This window comes from Choloepus didactylus, chromosome 8 (assembly GCF_015220235.1).
Source record: "Choloepus didactylus isolate mChoDid1 chromosome 8, mChoDid1.pri, whole genome shotgun sequence".
NCBI lineage: Eukaryota > Metazoa > Chordata > Mammalia > Pilosa > Megalonychidae > Choloepus > Choloepus didactylus.
Window position 1 is genome coordinate 117,137,901 of NC_051314.1, and position 22,916 is coordinate 117,160,816.

Sequence of the window (22,916 nt, forward strand, 5' to 3'; positions counted from 1 at the left end):
CCAAGACACTTACTGGTCAGATTGTCCAATGTCAAAGACAAAGAGAGGATTCTGAAAGCAGCAAGAGAAAAGCAATCCATCACATACAAGGGAAAGTCGATAAGAGTATGTACAGATTTCTCTGCAGAAACCATGTAGGCAAGAAGACAGTGGCATGATATATTTAAGATACTGAAAGAGAAAAACTGCCAACCAAGAATTCTATATCCAGCAAAACTTTCCTTCAAAAATGAGGGAGAGATTAAAACATTTTCAGACAAACAGACACTGAGAGAGTTTGTGAATAAGAGACCGGCACTACAAGAAATACTAAAGGGAGTGCTACAGGCTGATAGGAAAAGACAGGAGAGAGAGAGTTGGAGAAGAGTGCAGAAATGAAGATTATCAGGAAAGGTAAAAGGAGAGGAAAAAATAAGATATGACATATAAATTCCAAAAAACAAAATGGTAGTAGAAAGTACTGCCCTTACAGTAATAACACTAAATGTAAATGGATTAAACTCCCCAATAAAAAGACACAGACTGGCAGAATGGATTAAAAAACAGGACCCATCTATATGCTGTCTACAAGAAACTCACTTTAGACACAAGGACAAACATAGACTGAAAGTGAAAGGTTGGAAAAAGATATTTCATGCAAACAACAACCAGAAAAAAGCGGGAGTAGCTATATTAATATCAGACAAGTTAGCCTTCAAAAGCGAAACAACTAAAAGAGACAAAGAAGGACACTATATATTAATAAAAGGGTCAATTCATCAAGAAAACATAAGTCATAAATATTTATGCACCAAACCAGAATGCCCCAAAATTCATGAGGCAAACACTGCGATCACTGAAAGGAGAAATAGATACCTCTACAATAATAGTTGGAGACTTCAATACACCACTCTCATCAATGGATAGAACATCTAGACAGAGGATCACTAAAGAAACAGAGAAGTTGAATTGTATGATAAATGAACTAGACTTGACAGACATTTATAGAACACTACATACAACAACAGCAGGATACACTTTTTTCTCAAGTGCTCATGGAACATTCTCTAGGATAGACCACATATTGGGTCACAAAGCAAGTCTCAACAAATTTAAAAATATTGATATTATACAAAACACTTTCTCAGACCACAATGGAATGAAGTTGGAAATAAATAAAAGGCAGAAGGTCATAAAATTCACAAACATATGGAGGCTAAACAACACCCTCTTAGAAAACCAGTGGGTAAAGGAAGAAATTACAAGAGAAATTAGTAAATACCTCGAGGCAAATGACAATGAAAACACAACTTATCAAAACTTATGGGATGCAGCAAAGGCGGTGCTGAGAGGGAAATTTATTGCCCTAAATGCCTGTATTAAAAGAGAAGAGAGAGCAAAAATTGAAGAGTTAACTGCTCACCTGGAGGAATTAGAGAAAGAACAGCAAACTAGCCCCAAAGCAAGCAGAAGGGAAGAAATAACAAAGATTAGAGCAGAAATAAATGCAATTGAGAACAGGAAAACAATAGAGAGAATCAACAAAACCAGAAGTTGGTTCTTTGAGAAAATCAATAAAATCAATGGACCACTGGCTAGGCTAACAAAAAAAAAAGAGAGAGCAGATGCAAATAAATGCAATCAGAAATGGGAAAGGAAATATAACTACCGACCCTGCAGAAATTAAGGAGATAATGAGAAGATACTATGAGCAACTATATGCTAATAAACTAGACAACTTAGATGTAATGGACAACTTCCTAGAAAAGCATAAACAACCAACATTAACTCAAGAAGAAATAGATGACCTCAACAAACCAATCACAAGTAAAGAGATTGAGTCAGTCATCAAAAAGCTCCCAAAAAGGAAAAGCCCAGGACCAGATGGTTTCATATGTGAATTCTACCAAGCATTCAAGAACAAATTAGTACCAATCCTGCTCAATCTCTTCAAAAAAATTGAAGAAGAGGGAAAGCTACCTAACTCTTTCTATGAAGCCATCATCACCCTAATACCAAAACCAGGCAAAGATACTACAAAAAAAGAAAATTATAGACCAATTTCTTTAATGAATATAGATGCAAAAATCCTCAACAAAATACTCGCAAATCGAATCCAGCAGCACATTAAAATAATTATACACCACGACCAGGTGGGATTTATTCCAGGTATGCAAGGCTGGTTCAACACAAGAAAATCAATTAATGTAATACACCACATCAATAAATCAAAGCAGAAGAACCACATGATCATCTCGACTGATGCAGAAAAGGCATTTGACAAAATTCAACATCCTTACCTGATGAAAACACTTCAAAGGATAGGAATAGAAGGGAACTTTTTCAATATGATAAAGGCAATATATGAAAAACCCACAGCTAACATCACACTCAATGGGGAGAGACTGAAAGCTTTTCTTCTAAGATCAGGAACAAGACAGGTATGACCACTATCACCATTGTTATTCAACATTGTGCTGGAAGTTCTAGCTAGAGCAATTAGGCAAGAAAAAGAAATAAAAGGCATCCAAATTGGAGAGGAAGAAGTAAAACTTTCACTATTTGCAGATGACATGATTCTATATGTAGGAAATCCAGAGAAATCTACAGCAAAGCTACTAGAACTAGTCAATGAATACAGCAAAGTAGCAGGCTACAAGATCAACACGCAAAAATCTGTAGTGTTCCTATACACAAGTAATGTGCAACAAGAGGAGGAAATCAAGAAAAATTCTCATTTACAATAGCAACCAAACAAATCAAGTACTTAGGAATAAACGTAGCCAAGGACACAAAAGACCTTTACATAGAAAACTATAAGAAACTGCTAAAAGAAATTGAACAAGACCTGAAAAAATGGAAGAACATACCATGTTCATGGATTGGAAGACTAAATATAGTTAAGATGGCAATTTTACCTAAACTCATTTACAGATTCAATGCAATACCAATTCAAATCCCAACAACTTATTTTACAGAAATAGAAAAACCAATAACTAAATTTATTTGGAAGGGTAAGGTGCCCCGAATAGCCAAAAATGTCTTGAGAAAGAGGAATGAAGTGGGAGGTCTCACACTACCTGACTTTGAAGCATATTACAAAGCTACAGTGCTCAAAACAGCATGGTACTGGCATAAGGACAGATATACTGATCAATGGAATCGAATTGAGTGTTCAGAAGTAGACCCTTACATCTATGGACAACTGATCTTTGATAAGGCAGTGAAGCCGAAGCAACTGGGAAAGAGCAGCCTGTTCAATAAATGGTGTTTGGAGAACTGGATATCCATTTCCAAAAGAATGAAAGAGGATGTCCATCTCACACCTTATACCAAAATTAACTCAAAGTGGATCAAAGACCTAAACATTAGCACCAAGACCATAAAACTCTTAGAAGAAAATGTAGGGCAATATCTTAAAGATCTTGTGAAAGGAGATGGTTTCTTAGACCTCACACCCAAGGCACAAGCAACCAAAGAACAAATAGACAAATGGGATCTCCTCAAAATTAAACACTTTTGTACATCAAAGGACTTTGTCAGAAAAGTAAAAAGGCAACCTACACAATGGGAGATGATATTTGGAAACCACATATCAGATAAGGGTTTAATATCCCGAATATATAAAGGAATCCTGCATCTCAATAACAGAAAGACAAACAATCTAATTAAAAAATGGGCAAAAGACATGAACAGACATTTTTCTGAAGAGGAAATACAAATGGCTCAAAAGCATATGAAAAAATGCTCAACTTCACTGGCTATTAATGAAATGCAAATCAAAACCACAATGAGATACCATCTCACACCTACCAGAATGGCCATTATCCAAAAAAACAGAAAATGACAAGTGCTGGAGAGGATGTGGAGAAAGAGGCACACTTATTCATTGTTGGTGGGAATGCAGAATGGTGCAACAACTCTGGAAGACAGTATGGAGGTTCCTCAGGAAGCTAAATATAGATTTGCCATATGACCCAGCTATTCCATTGCTGGGTATATACTCAGAGGAACTGAAACTTAAGACACAAACAGACATTTGTAAACCAATGTTTATTGCAGCATTGTTCACAATTGCCAAGAGATGGAAACAGCCCAAATGTCCATCAAAGGACGAGTGGATAAACAAACTGTGGTATATACACATGATGGAATATTATGCAGCTGTAAGACAGAACAAAGACATGGATCATGTAATAATGTGGATGAACCTTGAGGACATTATGTTGAGTGAAGTTAGCCAGAAACAAAAGGACAGATTCTGTATGGTCTCACTAATATGAGACATCCTCACCTGGACTGGCGTTGATGTTGTCACAAACACTGAGACTGGTGGTTTGATGTGCTGAGCCCTTGAGCATGGGACTTGCCCTTATGAAGCTCATTACCACAAAGGAGAGTCTAAAGTTGTTTGTAATGGTGCCTAAGAGTCTCCCCCTGAGTACCTCTTTGTGGCTCAGATGTGGCCCTCTCTCTCTAACTGAGCCATCTCGACAGGTGAACTCACTGCCCTCCCCCCTACGTGGGACCCGACTCCCAGGGGTGTAAATCTCCCTGGCAATGCAGAGTATGACTCCCGGGGATGAATGTGGACCCGGCATCGTGGGACTGAGAGTATCTTCTTGACCAAAAGGGGGATGCAAAATGAGATGAAATAGTTTCAGTGGCTGAGAGATTCCAAATGGAGTCGAGAGGTCACTCTGGTGGACATTCTTATGCACTATATAGATAACACCTCTTAGGCTTTAATGTATTAGAATAGCTAGAAGTAAATACCTGAAACTACCAAACTCCAACCCAGCAGTCTGGACTCCTGAAGACAATTATATAATAATGTAGATTACAAGGGGTGACAGTGTGATTGTGAAGACCTTGTGGATCACACCCCCTTTATCTAGTGTATGAATGAGTGCAGGAATGGGGATAAAAACTAAAGGACAAATGGGGTGGGATGGGGGGATGATTTGGGTGTTCTTTTTTCACTTTTATTTTTTATTCTTGTTCTGGTTCTTTCTGATGTAAGGACAATGTTCAGAGATAGACTGTGGTGATGAACGCATAACTATGTTATCATACTGTGGACAGCGGATTGTATATCATGGATGATTGTACGGTGTGTGAATGTATTTCAATAAAACTGAATTTAATAAATAAATAAATAAATAAATAAGCTAAGGCAATAGGTAAGTGGCACCTTATAAGGAGTAATTACGAGAGGCTACTCTCATCTCAGACTTTGCTTTGGGAAAGGAAGGCCTGACTATTCAAAGACAGCCAGGAGTTGCAGTCAGACTATCTCAGTATTTAAAACATCAGTACTGTTTGCTGGAGCTGAGATTAAACATTTATTCCTCTCTTGCATCCACTTTGGTTTCCAAAGAATGGTTACAGCTGAGGCAGGCTGAGGAGCGGTACATCCTTAGACACACACACAACACACACCAAAGTTAGCTGAAAAATTGCAAAGTGCCTTTTATGCTGTTAACTCAAAGATGAACACATTTGAAGGTGACCCAATCCTCAAGTGACAGTCAGTGTTTTAAAAGAGCCAGAGCTCTCCACTTAAACAATTTCTAGTGACATGTTTAAAATCGCATCCTCAAGGGCTCTGTCTGCTATCTCATTTACTAGTCTTTCTTTCCTGGCAGAGGCATTCCATTTTAAAGGAGTACTTGAAGTTTGTCTTGCTTCCTAAATATTAAAATCCACAGGACTGAGATGCTTTAACTTTTTTTTAAACTTCGCAGGCACTATGTATAATTATTTAGTTATACAACAAGCCCAAATAATTTCTTTATAGTTTTTCTATTTATCAAAACAGGATAAATCAGAATAATAAAAGACAGCCTCACCTGTTTACAAGCAAATAATAAAAGACTTATAAGGTAAAATCAAAGTTAGCATTTGTAAAAGTTGCCCCAACTAAAAGAGAAAAATGTACATAAGCATGATTTTGACTATGAATACGTATTTCATACATAGAATATGAAGGATTCCTTTCTTCCCTCACTAAAATATGCTCTTAACCATTTTAGTATAATGAGAAGAGTACACAAGAAACTGAAAATTGGGTTCCTGTAGTTAATGAAACATGCCAGGCTGTTTTTGTTCAGTGCCTTTGCACAAACTACTTCCTTTCAAGGATGTTCTTTCCAAAAAAATCTTCCCTGGACTGTCTATGAAGTCCTCGTTATCTTTCCAATCCTATATTTCTGTTGTCACATTTATCATACTGTACGTAATGGTTCATGACTGTCTCCTGTAGTTGACTATGAGCTCTGTGAGAACAAAAGACCAGGCTATGCTCACCTTGGTATTCTCAGCTATTGTCACTAGCAATAAGTGCCAGGAACAGCAGGCACTCTACACAGAAGTTATAATATATGAAAATAAGCTTTAATAATTTATTCTGGTCCCCCTTTCCTTCCCTTCCTGAAAAACTCTCCTAAAGCACTGGGGTAGGGGGGGCAACTAAGGCTGGCATTTGAGCCGGCTTGGGAGGAGGTAGCCACCAAGGCCCAGAGTCGGGTATGGGAGCCCCAACAGGTGAGGCTCATGCATGGTGGGGCCCTGAGCTGGTGTCAGAGTTCAGTCACAGCAAGGAGGGGATCTGGACCAATGGTGAGTCAAAGCATAAGCAGGGTGTTCCGGTGTGCTAATGCTTCACTGATGAACACCAACGGCATCCAGAAAACCTCTGTTAGCTGGGAAGGCTCAGGCACGTGGCTGGCATCTGCTCCAGGGTTCTGGTTTCAAAATGGCTTTCTCCCAGGACATTTCTCTCTAGGCAGCTGGGGGGGCTGGGGAGGGTTCCTCTTGAGTTTCTCCCAGGCAAACTCTGGGCTAGGGAAAGTCTGCTTTCAATGGCCATCTCCAAAACGTCTCTCTGAGCTGCTCTCTGGTCCTTCTGTTTGTGAGCTCTTTTATAGGACTCCAGTGATTAAATCAAGACCCACCCTGAATGGGCACGGTCCATATCTCCATGGAAATAATCCAATCAAATGTTTCACCCCCAGTTGACTGAGTCACATCTCCATGGAAACACTCAGTCAAAGGGTTCCAACCTAATCAACACTAATATGTTTGCCCCCACAAGACTGCATCAAAGAACAGGGTGTTTTGGGGGACATAATACATCCAAACTAGCTCACAGGGTAAAGAGAGTATCTCTACAGAGAGGCAGCCTGGCAGAGTGCCACGTAACTACTACTAGGAAAAGGGGGATATCCATGGGGGCAGTGGCTTGGTACAGGGAGCTAGAACCCAAGCAGGGTGAGGAAGTCTGCCCAGCTCAGGACATGAGAGAGTGAGAAAGTGGAGAAGAATGTCCACTGGGTTGTGGGCTGTGCAGCCCAGTATAGGAAATGTTTCAAATATAGAAGACAATGAAACTGGAATAAATCCTGTGGAGTTGGATAGGAAATGGAGGTATCAGTGTGAATTCAGAGTTCTCAATGCATGAAGAGATGTAAATAGATAGATAGATAGATAGATAGATAGATAGATAGATAGAGAAATAGAGATAGATTTAGAAATAAATGTGTGAGTATGTGTGTGTGTGTGTGTGTGTTTGTGTGTTTGTGGAGAGAGAGTACATAAATTTTCCAACTCTGCTAACTGAGGGGCCTAGGAACAAACTCACCCAGACACCATGAGCATGCCTGGTGCCCAGATCTTGGCTTTGAAATACTATTTATTATCCATGAAAAGAAATGTTCGTGGAAAAATGGCCAATTGCAGGGCTGGGGCAGGACAAATATAAGATGAACCAGGAATACCTTGATGAGCCAGGAAGTAAAGAAGTGCTTAAAGAATGATGGGGCATGTTGAAAGGACAGAGAAACCAACATAATCTGAAATGATTTGAATATTAATATAAATAATAATAGTAATGATTATAATCCATTGGAAAAATAGGAAACCTGAAAAATATTTAAATAAAAAATAAATAAATAGAAATTTGCAGAGGAACAGGATACTTAAATATTTTCAAAGTACCTCCCCACAAAATACATATTAATTACAATGGTTAAAAAATAACTTTACAGTGGAGAAGCCTGGTAGATGCCACGTTAATCAAGTGATCAAAACAAACATCATCAGTAATGAGACCAAACCATGTTCCACCTGATAGGATATTTCTGTAATGTAGAAGTTATCCAGAAGATCTAGCCAATAAAATTGACAAAGGTGACTACACTAAACAGATTTTCAATGTAGACAAAACAGACTTCTATTGGAAGAAGATGCCATCTAGGACTTTGACAGCTAAAGAAGTCAATGTCTGGCTTTAAAGCTTCAAAGGACAGGCTGACTCTCTTGTTAGGGGTTAATGCAGATGGTGACTCTGAGTTGAAGCCAATTTACCATTCCAAAAATCCTAGGGCCCTTAAGAATTATGCTAAATCTATTCTGCCTGTTACGTATAATTGTAACAACAAAGCCTGAAGAACAGCACATCTTTTTATTGAATATTTTAGCCCACTGTTGACACCTACTGCTCAGAAAAAAGGTTCCTTTCAAAATATTACTGCTCATTGACAATGCAAACTGATCAACCAAGAGCCCTGGTAGAGATGTATAAGATGAATGTTGTTTTCCCGCCTACTAACACAATATCCATTTTGCAGCCATGGATCAAGGTGTAGTTTTGACTTTTAAGTCTGAATATTTAAGAAATACATTTTCTAAGGTTATAACTGTCACAGATAGTGATCCCTCTGATGGATCTGGGCAAAATAAGTTGAAAACCTTCTGGAAAGGATTCACCATTCTAGATGCCATTAAGAACATTCAGTTATCCATGGGACGAGGTCAAAATATCAACATTATCACAAGTTTGAAAGAAGCTGATTCTTATCCTCCTGGATAACTTTGAGAGGTTCAAGACTTCAGTGGAGGAAGTAATTGCAGATGTGGCAGAAATAGCAAGAGAACTAAAATTAAAAGAGGAACCTGAAGATGTGACTGAATTTCTGAAATCTCATGATCACACTGTAATGGATGAGGAGTTGCTTCTTACAGATGAACAAAGAAACTGTTTTCTTGAAATGGAATCTTCTCCTCGTGAAGATGCTAAGAACGTTGCTGAAATGTCAACAAAGCTTTAGAATATTACAACAACTCAGTTGATAACGAAGCAGCAGGGTTTGACTCAAATTTTGAAAGAAGTTCTACTATGGGTAAAATACTACCAAACAGCATTGCATACTACATAGAAATCTTTCATAAACGGAAGAGTCAATCAATTCAGCAAACTTCATTGTTGTCTTACTTTAAGAAATTGCCATAGCCACCCCAACCTTCAGCAACCACCACCCTGATCAGTCAGCAGCCATCAACATCAAAGCAAGACCCGCCACTAGCAAAAAACAGTGACTCACTGAAGACTCAGATGATGGTTAGCATTTTTTAGCAATAAAGTATTTTTTAATTAAAGTATGCACACTATTTTTAAGACATAATGCTACTGCATACTCAACAGACTAGAATGTAGTGTAAACATAATATTTTTATGCACTGGGAAACCAAAAATTTCGTGACCCACTTTATTGCAATATTTGCTTTATTGCAGTGGTCTGAAACCAAACCTGCAATATCTCCGAGGTTTGCCTGTATAACTTTGCAGTGGGGAATCACCAACACCAAAATCAGAAACATTCTATACTAAAGTTATGCCTTAGCAGGAGTAGCAGAAATGAGCTCCTTACATCTCCAACTCAGTTACCTGAATGAGTCCTTTTAAAAGGAAAATAAAGGTTATAATGCAAAAGGATCAGAACACTCTGCTATTACCCCATTTAAGGTGAAGTTTTGGAACACAGAGTCAAAAATAAATGGAAAATAAGTGCATATCACATTTATAATTACTCTAGTTATAACTTTGGTTTAATGCTTAGCTCCTGAACCAGACTGAACTCTGTAAAGGCAGGGACCATCCTTGTCCATCTTGTATCCCCAGAGCCAAGGGTAATACTACCCAGTACACAACTGATACTCAACTATTTGTTGGACGAATAAATTTGCTTTGCAAAATACAAAATCCCATCATGGTTCTTGGCTCCACAACTAGTCAGAGCTGGTCTCCTTTATCTATGTTTTAAATAAATAACATGGCCTTTCTGTTTGCTCTGACTTGCAGAACAGAAAGAGCAAAATAGTCTTTACATTCCCAAGTAATCATAGTACCTAATGATTCCAATCATAAATGTGTCTAAAACAATCTCTTGCTAATGCAATACAAGAAATCTACAGAATCATCTCTGATTGCCTCCCCATTAAAAACTGGTTTCAAATTACTATTTTTGTGATGTCTTTCAGATACCTTTTGAATGTTCCTTTCTGTACACAAGCACTTATGGATATATTAGACAGATAATGTTTTAGAGCAAGAAGATCCTAGTACCATACCCCCATTTTCCAGATGCCTCCAAAGATAATCACATTTGAAAGGTAGCCATACTTTGGGCATCTTCCATATATCTCTTGAGATAACTTTAAACTCAAAAGTAACAAAATTGAACTTTAACAATATTCAGAAAAGAGGACGAAGATGCAGTGCTTCATAGCACCTGCCCATGCACATGGGCCCACTGGATGCTCCAGTTCCCCCAAGCAAGGAGTAGCTCTAAATTCATTCCTTCATTCAACAGGGATTTTAAAGGGCCTTCTTTGTGACAGACATTATTCTAGGTGCCTGGGATACATCAGTAAACAAAACAAAGATCACTGACCATGCAGTACCAATAATTTAGCCAAAAGAGGAAAACAGAAGAACATCAGTCCATTTTAATAGAATCAGGAACAGTAGTGCCCCCACAGGGCTTTAAGATCATTAGGCAGTGGTTCTCAAATTTGGGTGTGCTTCAGCAGCATCAGGAGGGCTTGTTAAGTCAGATTGCTGGACTGGAGTCTGGTGTTAACAGTAACATTGTAATATGTTCCCATTAAATGTAACAAAGGCAATATACCAAAGCTAAGTGTCTGAGAGAGAGGGGTTTAAGGGAGGGGTACGGGACTCTTGGTGGTGGTGATGTTGACTGACCTTATTGCTGTATTTTACTTTAGTTTTAGTTTAGTTTTATCCTTACTATTATTCTTTTGTTTCAATTCTTTTTTTGAGTAATGAATATATGTAAGTGTTAATTGTGACAAATGTACAACTATATGATGATACGGTAAGTAACTGATTGCACACTGTGGATGATTGTATGGTATTCGAATATATCCCCATAAAATTGCAGGGAAAAAATAAACAGAGGGACACAAGTGCTGGAGAGAACTTGGAGAATGAGATGCATGTATTCATTGTTGGTGGGGAAGTAGAATGGTGTAGCCCATCTGGAGGACAGTGTAGCGGTTCCATAAGAAGCTAGGTGTGTGGGTGTTTCAAGGTCCTGCAACCTCAGTATGGGGTATATACTTGAAAGCTTGGAGAGCAGGGAACACATGAATGGACATTTATGCACCGGTATATATGGCAGCAGAACTGATAATTTGCAATGGATGGAGGTGGCCTAAGAATACTTTGACTGATGAATAGAATGATGAACTGTGGTGTATGCATACAATAGAATACTGAGCAGCTACAAGAAGGAATGAAGCTGTGAGACACACAACTAGGTGAATGGATCTTGAGTACAGCATTTTGAGTGAAGCACGCCAGAAACGAGTGGACAAACATTATAATGCTTCACTAATATGGACTAACTATAATGTGTAAACTCTGAGAACTGAATCTTAAGAGCACAGCTTATCAGAGAAATGCTTATTGTAATGGTACCTAGATTGTAAGCAGTCACAACAATTCCTGAGTTGTAATGGTTATCTCTAAATCCTGAGATGCTGAGCTCCTTGTGCATATAACCTGGTCAGTCTCTGAAACTTCGGGTATCTGTGTGATACCTGAGACTCGGAGCTAGAGCTTGGCAGCTACGAATGTCAGAATTACCCCACATGGCAACTGTTGAAAGAGCTGAAAAAGAATTCAGACTTCAATTAGAGATATGAGCAAAGAGGATCTGGTTAGGACTAAGACAAATCAGGCCTAAGGGTAAAGGATGATACTGAATGGGTTTTAAAACTACAACTTTTGTGCAAGACCAAGGGAGGAAATGTTTATTTGGTGCAGGATCTATACTTTCTGTGCACAGTAGGTATTTTAACTTGTATGATCAGTTTGTTTGAACACCATAGGTGCATGGAGCTTTGAATGGGAAGTGGGATTTGGTGAGTTTGTACAGGCTGGGGTGAAATCCTGATACATCCCTGAATGATATGGACAGAGAAAAAGTGTATTTGCAGGGCCCCCAGAGGAACTGGGGAGAAATGCGGAAATGTAGGACTTCCCCACCTGGGTTATTGCTGATTTTCCCACAAACATTGAGGACTACCAATTTAGAGGGCCGAGTCCTCAATCTGGGGGCTCCCCCTTGTGAGGCTTGTTGCTGCAGGGGAGAGGCTAAGCCCACTCATAATTGTGCCTAGGAGTCCCCCCCAGAGAGCCTCTTTGTTGCTCAGATGTGGTCCTCTCTCTCTCTAAGCTCACTCAGCAGGTGAACTCACTACCCTCCCCACTACATGGGACATGACTCCCAGGGGTGTGAATCTCCCTGGCAATGGGGGAAATGACTCCTGGAGATGAGCCTACACCCAGCACTGTAAGATTGAGAGGATCTTCTTGACTAAAAAGGGGGAAGAGAGATGAAACAAAATAAGGTTCCAGTAGCCAAGAGATTTCAAATCGAATTGAGAGGTCACTCTGGAGGGTATTCTTATGCGCTATATAGGTATCACTTTTTAGTTTTTAGTGTATCGGAATGGCTAGAGGGAAATACCTGAAGCTGTCAAACTGCAACCCAGTGACCTTGATTCTTGAAGACGATTGTATAACTACGTAGCTTGCATAGTGTGGCTGTGTGACTGTGAAAACCTTGTGGCTTGCACTCCCTTTATCCAGTGTATGGACAGATGGGTAGAAAAATGGGGACAAAAAAGATAAAGAATAGGGTGGGATGGAGGGGACAGAAAGATTTAGGTGTTCTTTTTTGCTTTTAATTTTATTTTGGAGTAAGGAAAAGGTTCAAAAATTGATTTTGGTGATGAATGCACAAATGTATGATGCTGTGAATAATTGTACACTGTGGATGACTGTAGGGTGTGTGAATATATCTCAATTAAACTGTATTTTTAAAAAAAGTAAATGAACAATGAGGGGGAGAAAGGGAATGGATGTTTTGAATGTTCTTTATTATTTTAATCTTTATTTTTTGGATAACGAAAATGTTCCAAGTTTGTATGATGAATGCACAACCATATGATGTACAATCAGTGAACTGACTGTACACTTTGAATGACTGTATGTTATGAGATTATATCGCAATATAATTGCATTTTAAAAATGTATTTAAAAAAAAAGTCAGATTGCTGGGCCCTGCTCCCAGAGCTTCCGATTCAGTAAGGTCTCAAGGGGGCCTGAGAATTTGCATTTCTAAAGAGTCCCCAGGTAATGTTCTTGCTGCTGGTCCAGGGACTACACTGGCCTAGTTCAAAGAAAGCAAGTGGCTTGTCCAGAGTCACAAGGCTAGTCAAGAGCAGCATGAGATTTATGTTTTTCTGACTCCAAACTGGTCCCGCTTTCTACTAGGACACAACGTCATCTACCCCGACAGCAAATACTTCTGAAAGAAAAACAAGAGGTTTTTAGCTTTAGGTCTGAGCTGAAGAAAACCAGAACAGCATCCATCACTAAACACTGATGAAAAAATTAACATTAAAGTTAGAGGGCTTCTCTACCATAAGTTTTACCCTTGGGAAGACGGTTGCTGCAAAGGAGAGGCTAGGCCTCCCTATATTTGTGCCTAAGAGTCTCCTCCTGAATGCCTCTTTGTTGCTCAGATGTGGCCCTCTCTCTCTGGCTAAGCCAACTTGAAAGGTGAAATCACTGCCCTCCCCCCTACGTGGGATCAGACACCCAGGGGAGTGAATCTCCCTGGCAACGTGGAATATGACTCCCGGAGAGGAATATAGACCTGGCATCGTGGGATGGAGAACATCTTCTTGACCAAAAGGGGGATGTGAAAGGAAATGAAATAAGCTTCAGTGGCAGAGAGATTCCAAAACGAGCCGAGAGATCACTCTGGTGGGCACTCTTACGCACACTTTAGACAACCCTTTTTAGGTTCTAAAGAATTGGGGTAGCTGGTGGTGGATACCTGAAACTATTAAACTACAACCCAGAACCCATGAATCTCGAAGACAGTTGCATAAAAATGTAGCTTATGAGGGGTGACAATGGGATTGGGAATGCCATAAGGACCAAACTCCACTTTGTCTAGTTTATGGATGGATGTGTAGAAAAGTAGGGGAAGGAAACAAACAGACAAAGGTACCCAGTGTTCTTTTTTACTTCAATTGCTCTTTTTCACTCTAATTATTATTCTTGTTATTTTTGTGTGTGTGCTAATGAAGGTGTCAGGGATTGATTTAGGTGATGAATGTACAACTATGTAATGGTACTGTAAACAATCGAAAGTACAATTTGTTTTGTATGACTGCGTGGTATGTGAATATATCTCAATAAAATGATGATTAAAAAAAAAAAAATAGAAGACAGAAAAAAAAAAAAAAAAAAAAAAAGTTAGAGGGCTTGTTCCCTATTTGGAAAACATCTTTCACATGTTTAAATGCCACACTAAAAGAGTGATTTCCTCTAAGGGCTTTTATTGTGATGGTTAGGTTAAGCCCTGACTGAACTCAATTTATTTTAAAAAGTCTATTAACTGGAAGTATATATACCAAAATATAAATAACAGTGATGAAATGCTTAATAATTTTACAGTCTTTTTGTGCTAACCGTATGTTCGAAAATCTCTACAATAGATATGAATTTCTTTTGCATAAGGGAAGTTAACTTCTTTAGAAAGAAGTAGTTTTAGCATTTATTAAAAAGACATTCAATTAGAAGCTTCTATAAAAATCATCAATTGATACACTGCATAAATTAGTACTGAATGGTTTTCCTAATACATAGTAATTTAAATGATTTATTTTAGCATTTTAGGCTAAATTTCTGTCTGGATTAAAAAAATAATATTTGCATAATTAATATGAGTAAAGGAAAGACACTCTTGAAATACATCTGATTTTATTTAAACAAAGGGAATAATAAAAACAAAGCCAGGATCATTTAAATAGGTGCATAAAAATCACATTTACTATTATCGTACATAGTAATTGTTTCTGTCTACACTTTAATTTTCAACACATAAATGAGAGTGATTCTAATTCTTGCAAATGAAGAAAGCAAAAATGGTATGATTGTATTTCTTAAAAGAAAAATAAATAAACTTCTAAGGTTTGGAAAAATTATAGAGCATCCTTTACTTATATGAAGTCACACAGCTATATGCCTGGGGATGCCAAGTAGAGTAAGATATCCCAACCCTATTCTTAACCCCTGTCATCTTTCAGGAACTTCCAATCTAGGACTAAAGTCCACATTTCAGAAATAGAACTAGTGCTAAAAACATAATGTGCTCAAGGACAGTGATTAAAACAGAATCAACTTGTGAGGAAACCAACTGCCTTTACATAGACAGATTTACTCTTATCATTCAACAAAAATTCCTGAGCATTTAAAACCTAGACTGTTCAACTGCAAGTCACTTTTAAAGAAAAAAAAGTATTTGTGTTATATATAATGTATAGCCAATTCTCAAAATTAGCCCCTAAACAGAACTCCCTATATAGAAATAATTATTATTTTTTGAACACTTGCTAGGTACTCACCATGTACCAAGCACTTGACATGTTCTCATTTAAACACCAAATCCATCTTATGAGCCAAGTACTATAAATATAACCATTTTACAGATGAAGAAGCTGAAGTACAGAATCATTAAGTAATTTTTCCAAAATCAGAGCTAAGAATTTTAAGACCCAGGATACAATGATAATCAAGCTATTATACTTTAACCAAGATCTTTAACCTTTGGCTTAACCATGGAAATCTGAACTGTTTTCTTGCCAGTAACATTTGAACTAGTATCAGTAAGGAAAAACGGTGAAATACAGGCAGTTTTACAAATCTCTGTACATATATAATCATACACAATTTACAAGTTATATTTTTAGTATACTTTAGTACAGAGATCTGACAACTAGCACGGCCACCTTAGGGATACAGCTGTGTTAAGATGGCAGCAGTAGTCTATTAATAGGGGGAGAAGGAAGATTTTTATCTGCTCTTGTTTGAGTTGTTATTATTATTATCATTATTATTATCATTATTATTGCAACCAGCGAGCTAGAAGGTCAACGGAATACGCTGGAAGATGGAAATGAAATGCTTTGTAACTTCTTCCGCTTACAAAGGCTTGCGCTTGGGTGCAAAAGCCGGCGGCGTCAACGCGCGCGCGAATCAAGTCCCTCGTTACGCCTCTACTTACGTTCGGGACAGACCCGGCGCCACCGCTCCCCGCCCGGGCACAAAGCCCTGCCGGACGCGGTGAGGGCAGTGCCGGGGCTTGGCGGCCAGACCGCTCGTTCCAAACCAAACCTTGTTTAAACTGTGCACGGCAGTGAACCCCGCGCAAGCTTCCAGAAAAAGGTAGGAAGCTGCATGCGCGATGTACAGGACGCGATGGGGATGGGGGAGAGGGGTGAGACTCGCGGACCCCTTACCGAGCTCGGTACCTCCATTGCGCGCAGACATAGTGCGTGAGTGGCCGGCTCTTCAGCGCGCGGCTCCCGTCTGGGCTCAGCCCTTCCTCCTTCCTGCCCCAGCGCGCTCGCCCCGCCCCCTGCCCGTCTGGAGGCGGAGCCGCGGGTCTTGGACTCGTGGAAGAGACCTCAGGCCTCTTCCAAGCTATTTATTATGCATTCGCTTATAATGTGTTTATTTAAAAAAAAAAAAAACTATAAAATCCTAATTTAGCTATCCATAAGAATCAGGGCAGCCTTCTAAAGCAAACATTTTAGCGACATATCTGATGAGAATTTTTCCAAAAAGTTTTGAAATTGACCTGGAATTAATCTCTAAAGTAAAAAAGTACGTTAAATTGAGAGCATGTAAAAAGTTAATGGGGATAGAATGCAAATAAGTTTCTTTAATGGAGGAAGGTTCCTAAATTTCACTTTAAGAAGGTCCCTTTTAAAACCTAACTGCCTTCTGAACCTTCATACGATCCCCAAGGTAAGGCCTCTAAGAGGTCTATATAGAGAGCTACATGGGACTCGCCCAAAGGTTCTTAATGCAAATTTCTAGGCTCCACCCAAGTCCTACTGAATCAGAATCTCTAGAGCCCTGGAATCTGTATTTTTAGTAAGTCCCATCAAAGGAAGTTTATGCAAACTAAAGATAGAAAACCAACCTAGAGCAGAGGAGAGTAAACCAGTTTTCATGCTAGTTTGGAGCCATAGCCCAAAGTGGCCATTATAGAGTAAAACTGGCTGAAATAAGTATAGTATTTTTTTCCTAAATCCATGCAAATTTTGTATCCCTTTGAGGCTAAACTCACTGGACAATCACTTCTCTGAAATTCAGTTATCTCATCTATAAAATGGAGATAATACCTACATCATTGGGTTATCGGGAGATATTTAAAAACAAATACTTAACAACCATTCAGAAAACCTAACATAAAGCACTTAATATTAGTTGCATTCCTTACTCGTCCTTAAACCAAAACCAGTTATTTTCCATTAGACCAAGTTCCTTCCATTCTTTCATTAATTATACAAACTGATTCAAGCTATAAAGTATTACTACTGTTCTTTAGCTATCAGTTAGCTGCATACTTAGGCCTTGTTTCTACAGACAAATTTGTTAAATGCCTCATTGTTTCTCCAGGAACTGTATTGATCTTAAAGTCACTGCTTCTACATCGCACTGACAGCTGGGCATTCCTATGTACAAGAAAAGAAAAGCCAACCCTCCCTTTATCTGAGAATGTTCCTGCACCAGTTTTTCTTCAGGTATCCCCCCAGTGTAAGAGACCAACATACACTGTAATTTATATAGTAATCCAATAGGCATCATTTTTTATTTATTTAAATATATTAATCCCTCAGGGTGTAAAACACAAACAAGGTACCACTAGAGAAATATTTCACCTTGGACTGCTTTTTCACTTCCCTATTTTGTTGTTGCTCCCTTCTGAAAAATTATGTTCGTTTTTGGCTCCTTATAACATGTTGATCTCAAAGAAGAAAAGGCAGCTTATTTAATAATTCCATTGAATTTAGGCAACTATGAAAAATGGAACTTGTAAATTTATTATAAAGTATAGTAATCCTATGTTAATTTGTAGCTATTAAAAAGAATATTAGAATTTTACCTACATGAAAGACATTCTCACAAGAATTGACTGGCTATATATACTCAATCCTGGTCTCCTGAAAGAAACCTCTGGATGACACTAAAACTGATATGCAGGAGGTTAACTACTGAAATTAGGTCGAAATTTGGGCTACCATGACCTACTGGACATTATGACAGAGAGAAGGCTGAGAGAAAGAAAAGGAAGCAGGGTGGAGACTGCATGGGATAAGCCAATTCACCAACAATTGGGTAGCAGGCAGGCTGAGGCTGCATATGAGTTCATTGCAGAGGCAAAAGCTTTGATTAGGGATAAAGTGAAGGTTCTTGCCATGTTTGACTGACTAGTGGAGAGGATGGCCTACAAGTGGGACAACTAGAAAATTAGTCTTCCTGGTCTGTCATGACTTGGTACTAACTTAGGGATTGTTTCAACAATTTTTTAGTATTTATGGCATACCAGCCACCTTTCTAGCAACGGGAGTACTGTTGCGAAGATAAAAAAACATGCAAGGTAATTTCAGATAGTGGTAAGAACTATGAATAAAGTAGGGCAAAGTAGTAAGTGACAAAAAGAAGAGGGACAGAGGAAAGGCTTGAGACTAGAATCACAGACAGAGATGAGGTTACCATGGCTAGAGTGTAAGCAAGGGATAAACAAAAGGTCAGAGGCAGGGGCCATATCATGGTGAACATCCGATATAAAGGAAAGTCATTAAGGATTTCAACAGGGCAATCACCTGGCCTCTTCAAAGCCTAAAGTACTTACCTTTGCTATTGCATAGAGAATGGATGAGATGGGGGACGGAGCATTTAGAAAGGCAGAGAGACTGAGAAATAAAGATAGCCTGACCAAGGCTATTAATGAAGATGGCACAAAATGAAGATTCATAAGAATCCACAGGGCTTGCTTATATAGACTGGATATGATATAAGAGAATGGATTCCAGGACTTGTGCATTTTTAGTTTGAACAAGTAGGTATAAAGTAGTGCCAATTGGGAAGAGGGGCAAGATGGCGACAGAGAGAGGTGTGCAATTTAGTTAATCCCCTAGAGGAACTAATAAACAACCAGGAACAACAAGTAAATAATCTGGAACAACTGCTGGGGGACAACCATGACTGTCCGCACATTGTATGCCAACATGGAAGGAGTGGAATGGTTGAGATTGCAGCACAGAATCTGTAAGTAAAAGCTGCAGAACTGCGCCAAAACCCCTCTCCCCCAAGAGCAGGCTAAGCTGCAAAACCTCACTGTGGCAGAAAGCAGCACTCTCGAAGCAAGCAAATATAGCTCAGCCCAACTCCAGCTGGGGTTTAAATTAACAAATGCAGACTGCTAACTACAAGCTACAAACACAGACAAACCCCTAACAAGCAGCAAAGTGCCCTGAGGTCACTCCCAGTGGAGGGGTGGGGGTGGGGGCTGATTTAAAAAAAAAAAAAAATGAGAGAAAAAAATACAGAGGCTTTTAGAGACAGCTGACCTGAAAGGAGGAGCCTGCGTCCCAGGAGAGGGAGCCCAGAAGACAAGGTGCTCTCTCTAACCAGTGGGCAAAACTGGGGGGCTGTGGACTGGCTCTGAAAAGGGACTTCCTTTCCCTTTTTCTTTCTCTTTCTCAACCTGAAACCTGAGTGGCTCAGTGAAGAGCCTCAGCCATTTTCAGTTCACAGCGCTCTGACCCAGACAGGGTGGAAATAACAGAGTCAGAGAGACAAAGGAGTAATTCAAATGCAGAAGATAACTCCCTAGGGGGTGTATCTTACCTAAGAGGAAAGAGGTGGAGCCCAGCTCTAGTGCCGGCCTTCCCTTCAGAACTCAGACCCTGGGGCCTGGGGGAAAACAGCCAAAACAGAAACAACCTAAGCTGAGAAATAAAGGGGCCACAGCTCTTTACACCAATAGGGAGCAACAGGCTGACAGGTGCCACCTGCTGGGAAGGTTAGGAAAAGCAGAGGCAGAGGCTAGTGGCCTTAAAGGAAAGTCTGTCAATCTTCTAAGACACACCCTCAGGGAAAAATGACACTGAATACAGACCCATTCTGAGATCTGAGCCCGTTCTGGTCTGGGAAAATCTGGGGTAACCAAGGAAACCAGATGCCTAGACAACAGAAATCTACAAACCACACTAGGAAAAACAAAAGATAAGGCCGAGTCAAAGGAATAAACTTACACCACAATTAAGATACAGTTGAGACAATTTCACTTTACTGAAACAATCAAAGATTTTCAAAGAAATATGCTAAATCAACTAAAAAAACCTAGTCAACGAGTTTAGGGAAGATATGGCAAAAGAGATGAAAGATATAAAGAAAACACAGGGTGAACATAAGGTAGAAATCGAAAGTTTGAAAAAGCAACTGGCAGAATCTATGGAAACGAAATGCACAACACAAGAGATGAAAAACACAACGGAGACATACAACAGCAGATTTCAAGAGGCAAAAGAAAACATGCAGGAACTGGAGAACAAGACACCTGAAATCCTACACACAGAAGAACTGATAGGGAAAAGAATGGAAAAATATGAGCAATGTCTCAGGGGACTGAATGACAACATGAAGCACATGAATTTAAGTGTCATGCGTGTCCCAGAAGAGAAGGGAAAAGGGGGAGAAGCAATAATAGAGGGAATAATCACTGAAAATTTCCCATCTCTTATTAGACATAAAATTACAGATCCAAGAAATGCAGCATACCCCAAACAGAATAGATCTGAATAGACTTATGCCAAGACACAACAATCAGATTATCAAACATCAAAGACAAAGAGAGAATCCTGAAGGCAGCAAAAGAAAAGCAATCCATCACATACAAGGGAAACCTGGTAGGACTATGTGCGGATTTCTCAGTAGAAACCATGGAGGCAAGAAGGGCGTGGTGTAATATATTTAAGATACTGAAAGAGAAAAACTGCCAACCAAGAATCCTATATCTGGCAAAGCTGTCCTTCCAATATGAGAGAGAGGTTAAAATATTCTCTGACAGACAATGAGAGAGTTTGTGAACAAGATACCTGCTGTACCAGTTTGGATGTATTATGTCCCCCAAAACGCCATTATATTTGATGCAATCTTGTGGGACAGATGTACTAGTGTTGATTAGATTGGAATCCTTTGATTATTTCCATGGAGATGTGCCCCACTCAACTGTGGGTGATGACTCTGATTGGATAATTTCCATGGAGGTGTTACCTGCCCATTCAGGGTGGGTCTAAATTAAATCACTGGAGTCATATAAAGGAGTTCACAGAAGGACCTCAGAGCAACTGAGTGACATTTTGAAGAGAAGCTGCAGCTAATAAGAGAGGACAAAACACCCCAAGAGCAACAATTTGGAGAATGCCATTTGGAAACGCAACCTGGGAGCAAGTGGATGCCAGCCACATGCCTTCTGAGCTAACATATGTTTTCTGGATGCCAATGGCCACCCTTCATTGAAGGTACCCTATTGCTGATGCTTTACCTTGGACAATTTATGGCCTTAAGACTGTAACTTTGTAACCAAAAAAAACCCCTTTATAAAAGCCAATCCACTTCTGGTATTTTGTATAACAGCAGCATTAGCAAACCAGAATACCTGCTCTACAGGAAATTTTAAAGGGAGCACTATAGACAGATAGGAAAAGACAGGAGTGAAAGGCTTGGAACACAATTTTAGGTGATGGTGGCACAGCAGTGTAGGTGCACTGAGCAAGGATGACTGTGACTATGCTTGGGGGAAGAAGGTTGGGGGTATGTGGGCCACCAGAAGGAAAGAAGGAAAATAAAGCCTGGGACTATAGCTAGTGAAACCTCAACAATTGTGATAAAATGTACAAATATGTTTTTACATGGGGTGGGGGGCAGATAGGTGTCAACCTTGGAAGATGTTAAAAATGGGGTGTTATTGGGAGAAAAAATACAACCAAACTAGAGACAATAGTTAACAGAAACATTGTATTATGCTTCCTGTAGCAAAGGCAATGTGCCAAGGCTGGATGCCTATAAGTGGGGGATATAAGGGAGGGGTATGAGACTCTTGGCATTGGTGATGTTGTCTGACTCTTTTATTGTACTTTAATTCTGTCTTTTCTTCTATTGCTTTGTAGTTATCAATTTTTTTTCATTGTTTTTCTTTTGTCTCTCTACCTTCTTTGACTCTTCCTCTTTGTGTGGAAGAAATGAAAATGTCCTTATATACATAGTGGTGATAGTGGTGAATGCATAAATACGCGATTATATAGGGAACCATCAATTGTTTACTTAGGACGGAATGTATAGTGTGTGAACAAAACCGTCTTAAAAAAAAAAAAAAAGAAAAAAAAAGAAAACAGGTTGATGAAGAAACCCTGAGGGCATTATATTGAGTGACATGGGTCAGACACAGGACAAATATTGTGTGGTCTCACTGATATGAATTATAATATGTAAATTCATAGACATGAAATATAGGTTCCCAGGATGTATAACGAGGCTAAAGAATGGGAAGCAGCTGCTTATTATGAGCAGAATGTTTAACTAGGTTGAACTTAAGTGTTTGGAAATGGACAGAGATGATGGTAGCACATTATTGTGAGAATAACTAACAGTGCTGAATGGTGTATGAATGTGGTTGAAAGGGGAAGTTTAGAGTCAC

At 39.2% G+C, this 22,916-nt stretch overlaps 1 protein-coding gene across 2 annotated transcripts in view; it reads right to left on the bottom strand.

Moving 5' to 3' along the window:
- DERA (deoxyribose-phosphate aldolase) overlaps window positions 1-16,791 on the bottom strand; it is a 153,648-nt gene extending 136,857 nt beyond the window's left edge. The window contains exon 1 of one of the 2 annotated variants that reach the window (XR_005218428.1): window positions 16,663-16,791. Coding sequence is in view for 1 of the 2 variants with exons in the window: in XM_037846716.1 (XP_037702644.1) it covers window positions 16,663-16,693 (31 nt within the window). In the remaining variant the exon portion in view is untranslated. The remainder of the gene's footprint in view (window positions 1-16,662) is intronic. The other variant, XM_037846716.1, reaches the window with a different exon arrangement.
- Between the last annotated feature and the right edge of the window lie 6,125 nt (window positions 16,792-22,916).